The sequence below is a fragment of the Syngnathus acus genome, chromosome 21, assembly GCF_901709675.1.
Source record: "Syngnathus acus chromosome 21, fSynAcu1.2, whole genome shotgun sequence".
Classification (NCBI taxonomy): Eukaryota; Metazoa; Chordata; class Actinopteri; order Syngnathiformes; family Syngnathidae; genus Syngnathus; species Syngnathus acus.
The window spans coordinates 9,143,604-9,156,622 of NC_051105.1; the positions used below are offsets into that span (position 1 = coordinate 9,143,604).

The 13,019-nt window shown below is 40.7% G+C and overlaps 1 protein-coding gene across 7 annotated transcripts in view; it reads right to left on the reverse strand.

The window, feature by feature from the left end:
• The window catches only part of epha3 (eph receptor A3), a 61,557-nt gene that overhangs the window by 23,946 nt on the left and 24,592 nt on the right, over positions 1-13,019 (reverse strand). For all 7 annotated transcript variants that reach the window (XM_037240191.1, XM_037240193.1, XM_037240190.1 and 4 more), the window contains 2 exons: positions 5,081-5,236; positions 3,129-3,488 (listed from right to left, as the gene is read on the reverse strand). In XM_037240191.1, coding sequence (XP_037096086.1) covers positions 3,129-3,488; positions 5,081-5,236 — 516 coding nt within the window. The remainder of the gene's footprint in view (positions 1-3,128; positions 3,489-5,080; positions 5,237-13,019) is intronic.

The following is a 13,019-nucleotide window of genomic DNA, read 5'->3' on the forward strand; positions in this document are numbered from 1 at the left end:
TTTTTGTCTATCACACAACTTTACGATTTAGTTGCTACACCAGGCCAATAATGGTTTAAAAACTGGCCTGAGATGCCTTTAATAAGTCTTAAGTGGCACTTATAGGAATACTTGTCATAGAGCACACTGTAATTCATATACACTTAATGCCATGAAGTCATGACTTACAGTAAATTAAAACCTTGTAAAAATACAGAAATAATAATTAAAAGTGTATAATGTCTATAATTACCCCGGTCATTTTCCAAAACGTTATATGGTAATCTGATTTGCTCAAAAATGCAAAACCTTATACCTCTGCCAAAGCTATGGAATCAAAAACCTGCCCGTCTTGACTTTTTTGATTGAAAAATCACAATGTGACAGGCGGATACTGTTGCCATGAAGCACTACACGTACTATTTGAGAAAACTGCCCTAAATGTAGATCAAAGACTTCGTCAACATTACGATGACCATGAGTTCGAGGGCAAAGAGATGAGAAGAGGAAATCTATCTGACAACACTGCCCGGACACACTGCTACTACCCAGGGAAACACTTAATCCATCTTTTAACTTCTTTGGCATCTCGATGTGTGACTAGATCAGGTAGGCCTGGCGCACTGACATATTTAATCCTTGTAAACTCCCAGGGCCAACGAAGAGTGCACAGCTGCAGGCGGAGATATTCTTTGGACGTGCATACAGTATGTCAGGTGGAGTGCGTAGTGTCTTTCAGCTTCAAAGCGTGTCTCTCTGCCTGCATCTCGATGTGTTGATCAACAATGTTTAAAGTGCCGTCCGTCTCTTGACGCCGACTCACAAATAGTTGTTTGTATTCCGTGCACAAATTGCTGCCTTCAGCATTGATAGGCGCACTTCAAATAAAATATACAAAAAGAAGTACCACTGACAGTCCACATAGATGATAAAACATGATAATAAAGTCCCGCTTAAGCCCACACAGTCAAAAATGTGTCCTCTTCAGTTAAGTTACACATTCAAGAATAAACACAAACAAAAGCTGAACATCTAAGTGCTACTAATCCATGTCCTGTCATTTAAAATAAGTCTGGTCCTTATCATGTATAATATAACCCAGATGGGACCAAGTGATATAATTATAGCAAACATTCATATAAATGCTTTGCAACTTTACGAGTTCACACCATTTGACTGCCGCCGCACGATTGAATAGAGCGTAATCGTCCCATGTGTTGGCCTCATGTGGGTTGTGATAGGTTGACTCCAGGTTGACAATACTAATTAATCATCAACTTTGCAAAAAACGTGCACGTTATCAGAAATAATGGTCGAAACAAAAGTAAACTATAGATGAATAGATATTTCATTTCAGTTTCTTTGTTTTCTTCTGAGAGGTGCTGTAGTATCTCTGGTTAGATACCTTTTTTTTTTAAAACGGATGGCAGTTTTAGGAGCCCATTGTTACTCTAAGGTTGCCTGTAAAAGGGATGACATTTTCATTTCTGAGATGTCAGGCTCCAGTCATTGAATATGATTATACCGGAGCGTCTGAGTATCAAGCATTTATGATTAGCGCAAGAGTATTTCAACACAGACATTAAATTGAAGGCGTTCAATAAAAAAAGAGGACAGAAATACTATCTTGTGCGGCAATTGCAATGTTAATGTATTTAAGTGTATTTCTTTGTGCCTCTGCCACAAGTTATCACTTCAAATGTCATCCGGGTCATTCTGTATCCAGAAGGGTTGAGCAAAGACAGTCTTCAGTCGTCACGCTATTTAGATAGCGTGCAGTTTTTTAAGGCTCCTTTGTGTCTCGTGACTCCTCGCCGTCTCCCTCCTCTGTCCTGCTGCTTGTGACCCAGATATCTATCCTAGTGTGTCATCACAAAGTAAGAGACGGTTGCTGGAGGACGCTAGGAAGATATATAATTTTCGGTGATATTTATAAGAGGCTTGCCACACAGCTGTAAATAGACAACACAGTATTTGTTTAGACAGGACTTCTTGGAGCCCCTTGGGCAACTAGGTTTCAGAATTGAATCAATAACTACAATAAGAATACCAACAATGCAGTAAATAAGAAGCTATGTCTGCAATAACAAAACAAATAATATCTTGGAAAAGAAATTAAACTGGGCCGGTATTGTCTAAACAATATCATCGACACAGCAGTTGCAGCGACAAATATTAAAGCAATAAATGCGTGAACTCGAAGCTTTCCAAATATGGAATTTAATAAGTGCTGTTGTCTTCCGTTCCTAATTTGGTCCACCCGTGCATTGTTTTGTTTTTGTATCGTATAACCACTGAATTGCTGTGAAGTAGCCTTAATGGTTGTATCAATTGGGCGGCTATTGTTTCTCAAGGGGGACTTCCCATGTGCATCAGTGGGAGAGTTGCACCCATTTCCTCTCAAAATATTCAAACACATGTCCTCATATGACCTTCTACTAAAGGTATACCACACACACAGTGCACCACCTGCAGCAATGATTATAATGTGGGTGTTTTAGTTGAGTTTAGGGATACATAGTCACATCCCTGACTGAGACTTTTTGGCTGGATGTAATTGAAATAAAGAGATGTGATTGTCTTTAGCACTGAGCAAAACGTTAATACTCCAGATGAGTTAGTTAAAAAAACAGTTGTTTTGGCTAAGTGTAGGTCCCCTTGACCCAACCTTCCATTCCAGACAAGCCTTCAAGAATAATTGCCTGACTGTGAATCTGATGAATACTTAGACAAATGGTGGCTTTGTAATGGTTTCAATGTCTGGTTTCTGTTTTGTCTTTTCTTTCATTTGTTGACTTTACTATTGTGATTCCCCCAGAATTTAGTATATGTTCTACATACTGTACTCTGAACATTAATATACCATATAAGAGAAATAATTTGGTAACAGTCAAGTGCGTGTGAGACTGTCAACACATAAACACTAAAGGGAAGTAGTCACAAGTTGCATATGTTACTACTTTGGGTTGTTTTGAAAAACACAAAGGCTTTCTAATGTGTTTTGGAAAAACAAGAAGTATTTCTAATGTGTTTTAAGAGTGGCAGAGAAACACATTTGGCATGCCTGTGAAATACACCCCAGCACACATTGCTGCCGAGGAAATAGAATATTTGACTGGTATGATCCACCATCTGTTCTAACGTCTCACCGGCTTGATTGGTGGTGATGGTGACAGCGGCATACTGCCTCATCTTGGGCGCCAGTGACGAGACTCCGTTCTGCGCCTCGATCTCGAACGTGTAGTTTGTGTGGGCTAGCAGGTCTCCTACGGTCACGGTGGTGTTTTGGAGGCCCGTGGCTCTTGGAATGAAGCGTACGTTGCTCCGGCAGGGATCACACCGCAGGCTGCCGCCATTGCTGCCGTTCGCAGCCCCGGCTCGACATCGTTTGCAGAGGACGGTAAAGGTGAGGTCTCTGCGGCCACCTGTGTCCTCCGGCCAGCTCCAGTCTAGGATAACCGAGGTCTCGTTGATGGAGGAGATAACGTTACGAGGAGCTGAGGGAGGGCCTGGTGATCAGAGAAGAGGACATGAGGTGGAGGGCAGAAAACCAAGAGGTCAGCGGATACACGGGATGAGAAAAGGAAGCAAAAGCAGAAGGAAAGTCACGAGATGATGGGAAAAAAGGAGAGCTGTACAAAGAAAATGACATTTAATGGCAAATGGCAAATCCACTCACCGCCATTTTATGAGTGCGATGTAAGCCAATACATCAGCTCAGCAGTTTTGAATTCCACTTTTACAAGGCCAGGATTTTTACAGTTTGTGTTGGCAACAACAGAAAAGGTCATCATCTGTAATCTTTATTCCTGCTGTAAAAGTAGACGGTGGTCTTTGTGTAGTGCTGTTTTGTATAAAATAATTATTATTTTGTAATTTTCAATTAGAGCCAAGTTTATAAATTTTTCACAGGCATATTATCTTTGGGTTCGATTTAAGTGCTTTTGGTTTCTTATTCCACCATTTTACTTGTGGGCAACAAATTTTTGTCATTGGAAAAATTTACAATTAATGTAAAGAGCAACTCTAAATATCCTCACCCTCAACTCTTTGAATAATTAATGTTCAAGCCTTTGTCTGCCCCAAAAGATAGCAAATCTGGCCAGCTGACCAGATGGCGTTTGGGTAATAACAGTCATGACAGTTCCACTAATTAGAATTCTGTCCATTACCGAGGGCGTCAATTTGCATTTTCTACTGTTCTCCAGCAACTGGTAAAACATGATCAATGACTTTTCTCTCTTAGTCGTTTGGTAATAAATTAATACGTAATCGGACATGAGGGAATGGGCTGATTTATAGTTTCATGGGGAACGGCTTTTGGAAAGCTTGTAAGATGAATCTGCAATCAATTTGCATCAGAGGAGGACAAATAGAATCATGTTGAGAGGAGAAAGGGTGAATCAGACTAACAAACATTTGGAACTTGGATGATCCGTGAATTAATTACCACGGGCTTAGAAATTTCTTTGATGTGGTTTTCTCTCAACAGCTTTTAATCAATCAACTTGGATTTCTTTTTCATTATAGGTTAATATTTTCCAAGGGTGTTCTCAATACATTTTGACAGGAAAAAAAAAAATCACACATTGGCAACATAAATAAAAGCGAAATTCCCCCAAAATTGGGGAAAAAATATGTATCTAATTTTAACACAGTCAGAAGCTGTCAATACAATCTGGAGACTGCACATCGGGTAGCAATTTGAAATTAACACGCCAAGTCACATTCAATGTGTTCAGACACTATCTACCCAGCAATAACAGCCTTACCTGATATTCTCAAATCTGTGCATAAATGCTGATAGTTTTGTCTAATGTTTTGTTTCCCCAAATTACACCACAATTACCTTCATTTTACTATTTGATCTCGAAAAAACCCGCAGTGAGAAACATCTGGAATCGTTTAGACTAGAGCATCATGGAACACTAAAGCGTATTGACAGTCAAACTAATGTGGAATTATCAACTCCTCAAGGCTGGATGAAGCTATGTTTTACTGCTAACTGAAAAATCCTCCCACCCATGTCATAGTCTTTCTCCACTGAGACTTTGGGAGATTGATAACAAGATGATCACAACCTCCAAACAAGCCTACTTACGTGTACAGGCCATGAAGTCTGGGTCTCCTTCAGCACGGAAGTAATTCTTCTCACAGCCACAATGCAACGAGCCTTCGTGGTGAGCGTAACTATGAGGCGGACACTTGGAACACTCCATGTTTCCCAGTGTGGACTTGTAAAATCCAGACTTGCACACTGGGGACAAAACAAAGAGATAGAGGGATATTAGTGACAAACAGAAAGCGTACAACAGCATCAGTAGGTGTTTTCTAAAACGCACACATGCACATATATGAACATACAACAGTAAGAGCCACCTCAGGAAAGGTAGAAGAATATGTCAGCTCAGCAGAATAACATCCTCCTGCAAAAGCCAGTGACACTGCCCATAGCACTACTGCCTTATCCATCACTGACATTGCCACGCCAAGGTCCCAGCGCTGCAGTAAATACCCCACTACATCCAATCTGCTCCGTGTGTGCGTATGTGTAAGGTGTGCGTGTTGAATGCAGGTTTAAATGACCAAATATGATCCTACTACTAGAATGACAACCACAATTCTTGCTGACACACCCAGAAAAGAGATCCCCCCCTCATTCCCTCCAGGATGATATGCCAGGAAATTCAACTTGACAGGCAGAACCCCCCCGACCATTGACACAAACGAAGCAACAGAATAATCGCCGGGTCAGCAAAAACCTGCACGGAATACAAACCAGAAATGTAGACAACAGGTAAAATGAATTACTGTTATATCACCACGGTGCCAAACCGAACCTTTATTTGATCCACTTATCAATAAATTGACCTTTGACGGAGCACCTACTCTCCAAACACTTAACCTCTCGATACCAAGGGAAGATTATTTTATTACATTTGGTGGGCATTTGAACTTGGCTTGAGTCCAATTGGATCAGGACATACAAACGTGGACTTTAATGCTATCAGTGGGGATTAGAACCACATTGTAGTCCTCATACAGTCTCCTGAAGCCATCAAAACCATGATACAAGTATTCCCCAACCTGTGGTGAGCCAAGGCACCTATTTTACACCCAACAAATAAAAATACAGTCATAATGATGATTTTGTATCAATTTCCCAAAAAACTGACTTGGTGTGAAATCTGGGCCTGTTTAATTGAACTGGCTCGGAATCATCACTTTACATAATTCCAGCATTGAATTAGAAATGACTATTCTGAGTTTATAATCATAAAATGATATTCAGTAAATTAAATACAGAGCAGATTGTTATGTTCTGGACTGTGGATTATTAAGGTAAATACTGTTACTGTAATTGAGATTTAGTTGAAAGAAAATCAGGACTGTCAACCTTCTTCATCCAAAACGCTTTATCGTAAGAGTAGACTTGAATGATCACCATGAGAACTAAATAGCACAGTGAGACTCTCATAACATTTCTTCAGGGTGATAATTAACATCCCCACATTCACTTATGAAGTTTTCATATGACACCGCTGATTTGTTGTGTTTTCTTAACCACAACTGTAGAAATATTTTCCTAACAGCTGGACTCAGATAATAAAAGTCCTGTTTTTTAGTGGCTCTGCCAGGAAAGAAAGTGGGGGTGGATTCTGAAACAAGGCGATGGTAAAATCAGATTCCACTCAAAGGAACTAACTCCTCATTGAGGATAGAACCAACATGTGCTCCACTGACATTCACCAGCAGTGTGTGCTGGGGCGTGCACAGAGAACGATAACATATGTGCAGTTAGACAGAAACCCAGCACCTCTTCAGATGACACAACTCATTCAAAACGGTATGCACCAACTGTGAAGTCCGTAGAGTTTAACAACATTTTATTGTACGCGTCTTGAATGTCTGCTGTGTATAAAATACTACACACGACAACAGATGAATCATCAAATCAATGGCAGAGTGTTTTCACAGTGAAACCGATGGAACCAGCACCCTCACGAGGGTATATCACAGTACCTCTTCGCTCTGGACAAAATGTCGCCTGAAACACAATCCCATCATTCACTCGTGAGGGGCATCACAGACACACAAGTGCACACGTCCAATGGCAGCTGCCATGTGATATGTCGCTTGTATGAATAAATAAGGTTGCAATTTGCTCAATCAATAGCCTAGGTCATGGGTCACTATCATCAATAATTAACATGGCCTTTGGGTGGTGGTCCGTTTAAGTCTACTATTGAAAAAAAACACTAGCTCCGTGTGTGTGTGTGTGTATATATATATATATACGTATATATAAAACATTTTTTTTTTCCTTTTTTACATTGATTAGTGTCAAAGAGGTGTAGAAAAAGTCGTTTACCCTTGACCCAATGCCCTAAATAGTAGCTAGCTGGCTTCCAAGTCATCATTGATGTCTTGATAATCGTGATTGAAATTTCAGAGTGGTGTCTGGTGACAAACAGCAGCGGAGCAATGCGACAACTCAGCCATTGATTTCCTATTTGTGTACCACCTTCGGCTCATTTATCATTTAGTCTATAAAATGGAAAAAAGCAAAAGGGCACCACTTCTTAGCTTCCCTACAGCCACTGTGATGTGAAAGCATTTTTGCAAAAAAATCACAAATGTTGAATAGTATGGTGATGGATGTGACAAGAAGTCCAGTTACACACTCAAAAACTGTGGCTTCAAATATCGACTTTTAACGTTCTTTGTAAGGTTTTCTCCTGATACCCTAGTTCCCCCCAAAAACACGGACGCTCCTGTATTAAATCTTCTAAATTGTGTGTGTGCTTGAGTAAAGCTACTATTGTTTGAAGGACAATAAAGTGGGCCAAAACAAGGGAGCAAGTCCTATAAACCACACACATAGCAAGGCATGGATCAACTCCCCACTGTATCCATCAAGGACGCAATAACCGTTTCATACTCAGTCCACACTCCAGAGATTAACCGGGTCAGTGAGGAAATCCAGGACAACCGGCACGCAGCAGCAAGTCAACTCTTGTAAACCCACACCCCAAAAAAACACGCGTTGTGTATCAGCGTGGGTATGTGTGAACTGTGTAGTGTGAGGCTGACCCTTTAACGGCCTCACACTTGCCCATACACACACTTGCGCATTCCACGATCCGGTCCCTGGAAACGGACATCTCCAAACCAAACATCGGCTTTGTTCAATTGTTACGCAACTATTGTGCTGCTTTGAACCATCCTCGTACACCGAACCCGAGCAAACATAGCGGCTGCCGTCATCTCGGTGATTCAGAGTGACACATCCTATTGTACCGAGGGTCACGATACTCTCCAATAGCAACCATATTACAATTTAAATTTCCAACTGTGTCTACATTTTTTAGAGTTAACCCCCACCCCATCATTATCATACTTCATATAAATAGAGGTCCATCTGGCTTCTGACATTGAGTCCCAGTGAGGGAGAAGCTCCTCTACCTACACAACTTCAGAAAATTCCAACAGGGAATACCACTTTCCCTTCTGGAGCACCTGAGGACGATTGAAGGACACACACACACTTACACGTATGCGCGAAGACACACTGACAGGCGTCGACACACACTCCTCAGTAAGAGAGAGGCCAATGCCATATGCTAAAGGGAGCCTCGGCTCATCGTACTTCAGACAGCATGACGGTATTCCCCACAGTGGTACTCGGCACCAAACTGGTTTTAAAAGTGGATGGCAGGACCGATGAAAGACACTGAGCTGTTAGTCACCACAGTGCACACACACGGTCATACAGTCGGCATATAGACATTCCTTAATAGGCCTCACTTTCGTAGACACCACTGTGACCATTTAATGATAAAAAAAAAAAACTGAACGGCGCTACAAGACATTTAATGGCTTTCAGTCGTGCACGTATATTATAGTTGAAAAGGTTAAAAAACTTTTTTTCTTAAGCCCCTCTTGTCCTTAATGTACTGTTGGTTGAATGGTTTTATGTTTTAAAAGCCACAACATAACTGACTGGTCTGATATTTCACCATCTGGTTTGCATCTGTTATTGGGGAAATAACAACAACAAAAAATCCCTCCATATTAATTTTATCCAGGTTTTGTTTCCCCCATTTGATGTTGTTTGTCTCCTCAACATGGTTACATTGATTGCAGATGCTTTACAAGGCTTACAATAGACTAAATGCAGGAAGAAAATTCTCCAACATCAATGCATATGGCTTGGCTGTTTTTTATTTAAAAAAAAAAAAGAATACAATGTATTTCTTGTCTGCGGACTTCCTCAGTTGCTTTTGGTGCCACGAATGTACTGTACACAGGAATTTTAATGACAAGTAAGCTATGGAAACAGAGCAGACATGCTACACTTTACATGTAGTGTGGCCGTTTGATTTATCCTTAGCTTGTAGCATTGTCACACTTTCAAAGTGAAGTCCCGGGTATCCATAAAAATCAATGTGTGCTCGTGTGTGTCCGGTTGGAATGCGTCGAGGCAGGTGTGTCAGCTGGTTGGGGCAGAGCGACGCTAAATCATTCTTCAACTGACACACCTCACCACGGGGTGTACCGCCATGTGTTGGTGCACGAGAGAAACCCAGGGGCAGCGGTTACTGGGTCACGGAGAGAAGGATAAACCTTTCTATAAATCAGCAACTCGCTATCCGAGTGGGTCTTAGACACTCGTGTGTGCATGTGTGTAAGAAAGAGAGAGAGAGAGAGAGAGAGAGAGAGAGAGAGAGAGAGAGAGAGAGAGAGAGAGAGAGAGAGAGAGAGAGAGAGAGAGAGAGAGAGAGAGAGAGAGAGAGAGAGAGAGACAAAAAGACAGTGACTAACACATTGCCCTTGAATGTGTGTTTTCTCAGCACATGTGGACTTCGTCTTTGCCATGGCATGGCGAATGCGTTTATGCCTAGAGACGGCCCGTCAATAAACTATCTTCAAATACCAATGTTATGAAAAGCTATACATTGATCGAAATGGAATTCGTCCATTTCATGGCAATGCTTTAAAGACTGAAAGAGTATTGGAAAAGGACACCGGTCAACATATTTTTTATTAATTTTTTGGAATCTGAGATGCAAGTAAACTTTGCTAGTTGATTTTGTTTATTCCAAATCTGCCTTTATTTTCTCTCTCGCAGATCAGGTTTTAAAAATAATGTTCATAAAAGAATACCATATTTTTCTGACTATAAAGCACACTTAAAATGCTTTAATTTTCTCAAAACTCGATGCAGATTTTATTTTCTGAAACCTCATAGGTATAAATTACCAAATTATATTATTTTATAATTATTGTGTTTATTTTTTTGTTTTGATCTGAAAACAAATCACATGTTGGTTGCCTATGGAGTCATTTCCTCCAGTGACAATTTGATGGCAGTTTTCTTGCTTACAATCATTGCAATGTGATACTTGGGGCAAAATATTGTGTATGTGATACACTCCTACAGCATGCGAGTGACAGACCATAGCAGGTGAGTGACATCTTGGCACAATCCGAGCACACATCAAGATTCTCGCCTTATCCCTACCAGAACACTCCTGTGGCTCGTCACCTGTACCTTTCGTTACGCTTCACGCAACACATTTCATACACCCAGACATCATCATCGACACACACGCACATACCAAAGTTGATGAAAATCATAAAAGTCTGTCATTGGGCTGTTTTATATCACAGAACAAATTTGAGTTTCACGCCGACTTTGAGTTGTTTTTGGGCGTACGCTTGCAAAAATGCACACCTGCCACGAGTAAATCAATCGCACGTGCAAACGCAGGCGCGCAAGCCTGCCAATGCTGATGGACGAGAAAACGGCAGATTTTTGAAAGCATCTTCTCCAAACGCTATCTGTGGACGAAACTTGGATGGCACACAAACACAAATCACACTGTCAAAGAATTCTGTGGTGATTCATAAGCGCTCAGTGAGACAATTCTCCAAGGTCCAATTAAGATCCAAAGACTTTTCCAACATGATGGACACTCCCGAGCATAATATACAGATGAAAGAAAGCTCGCCATAAAATATTGCCAGTGCCTCTCTTTGTGGCTTTTCCCTGTGCTGGCATGAGTTTCCTCCAGGTGCTCTTGTTTGCTCTTGTAAAACAAAACAAAACAAAACACATTAGGAGAAGATCGGGCGACAGTTACTTAAAATTCCTTGTAGGTGTGACGGTGAGTGTGAATTGATTGTCTATCTGTACATGACAGCCACGTGAATTACCAGTGACCTGTCCAGAGCCTCTTGCGCAATGTCATTTGAGATTGCAGCCTCTCGAAAGAATTATTTGACTGGATGGAAGGATGGTTGCGACATACTTTCCAGATCACATGACCTCTTTTCATCCTAGACGATAAAGAAAAATGCTTAAGATGATTCTTCTCATTGACAACATTTCCGCATCACATGCCGCCCACTTTCACTTTAGGCGACAACCCATTTGTAATAATCTGAGTTAATCACATTCATGAATTACATTTGCACCGTTGTTAATTTCCTAACTTTTATCTCTGTAAGTCTATGTCCTAGGGATGTGGTGCAGCGTGTGGTTTGTGGCTGAGATACTCCAAGAAGAGCACGTTCAGCAGAAAGATTTCTCCACTACAGGACCCTGCAGTGTAACCAGTAGCGGGTCGACAGAGTCCCAAGTGAATTTCTCATGCCTAAACATTTTTACCAGATCTTGTACTGCTATGATCTCTCTAAGCACATGTTTGGTTGATACTGTTTGGTACTAAACCATAATCATACACAACTTACGCATGCTTTGACACAAGCCCAAACCACTTCTCTGTTTTTGGGTTGCAAAAGCCAAGGCTGACTCACCATATGACGCTGGTTTGGGCTTGGTAATTGAAATCAGACAGTGGCCAGTCTGTCATACACAGTTTCCTCTGCACACCCTAGTTAGTGAGATGTAACTCAACACAGTGTAAAACCTGCAATGAAATTCAGTCATGTGTTTTAGTATCTCCTTATTGTTTAAATGCTGTTTCGGAGCAGGAAGAACAGCGCCATTGGAAAATTGTGTTACTTTCTTTGACAAGAAAATGGTTCTTTGTCTAATAAAGGACTTTGAAAAGCTAGGCAAAGGGAAAAAAAAACAGATTTCAGGGGCCGAATGTGAACATCAATCATTTGATTTGCAAAGTGTTGGAATGTCTTTGGACAATGAGCCGCTACAGCCCATTTGGATAATTCCAATACCCTTGAGTTAATACGTTAATGTTATACAGCTTTAGTTTATGTGGCTTTAAAAATGGCGTTCAATTAGAGTAATAGTGCCGTTTTTAGCTACATAGCTGGCTGAACAGTCATTGTCTGTGTATTGGACACACACGTAAACATAAATACAATAGTTTCCTCCTTAATTCAGGGCCTGTGACAGGCTGAAAAGTGGGAGTGATAGATGGGCAGGGCTTAATCACTTTAATCAGCTTCTTCCTTAAATGATGACAAACAGCCGCTTTTTACACTTGCAGAATGCAGGAAGAGCGAAGAAAGGAAAGAGTGAAGGTCCAAGAAAGAAAAGCTGAATGCCCTTTGTGGGGTTCATAAGTAGAGGCAGATGCCTTCTGTCCTGTTTTCGGCTTTCATTGCAAACATCCATTTTGTTGGTGTCGCTGATGGATTTAGTAGAAAGCATTGTGTTCCCTTGCTTGGTTCACACAGCATTCTTATGTTTTTTTTTTTATTATCAATGACCAAAAAGGGAAGAAAAGTAGAGCTCTAAGATTAGTCAGTGGATTTTTTTTTCTTTTCTTTTTTTTTGGTTTGCCGTGTGACAGTCTCTTCACTATTGACATGTCACGGAAGCCTTAGATGTATATTGCTGAAGCATTCTCAAAGCCTAGAGCGTGGAAAAATACTGTCTGTACTTGTAGATATTACAAAACATTTGGAGGTTATTTTTGAAAGCAAGTAGGAACAACAAGAAGAAACAATATGTTGCTGTTTGTTACTTTACAACAAAATATTGTGAAACCAAATGTACATTAAAAACAAAACCAGCCATCTTGTCTTTTTTTTTTTAACCAAGTCAC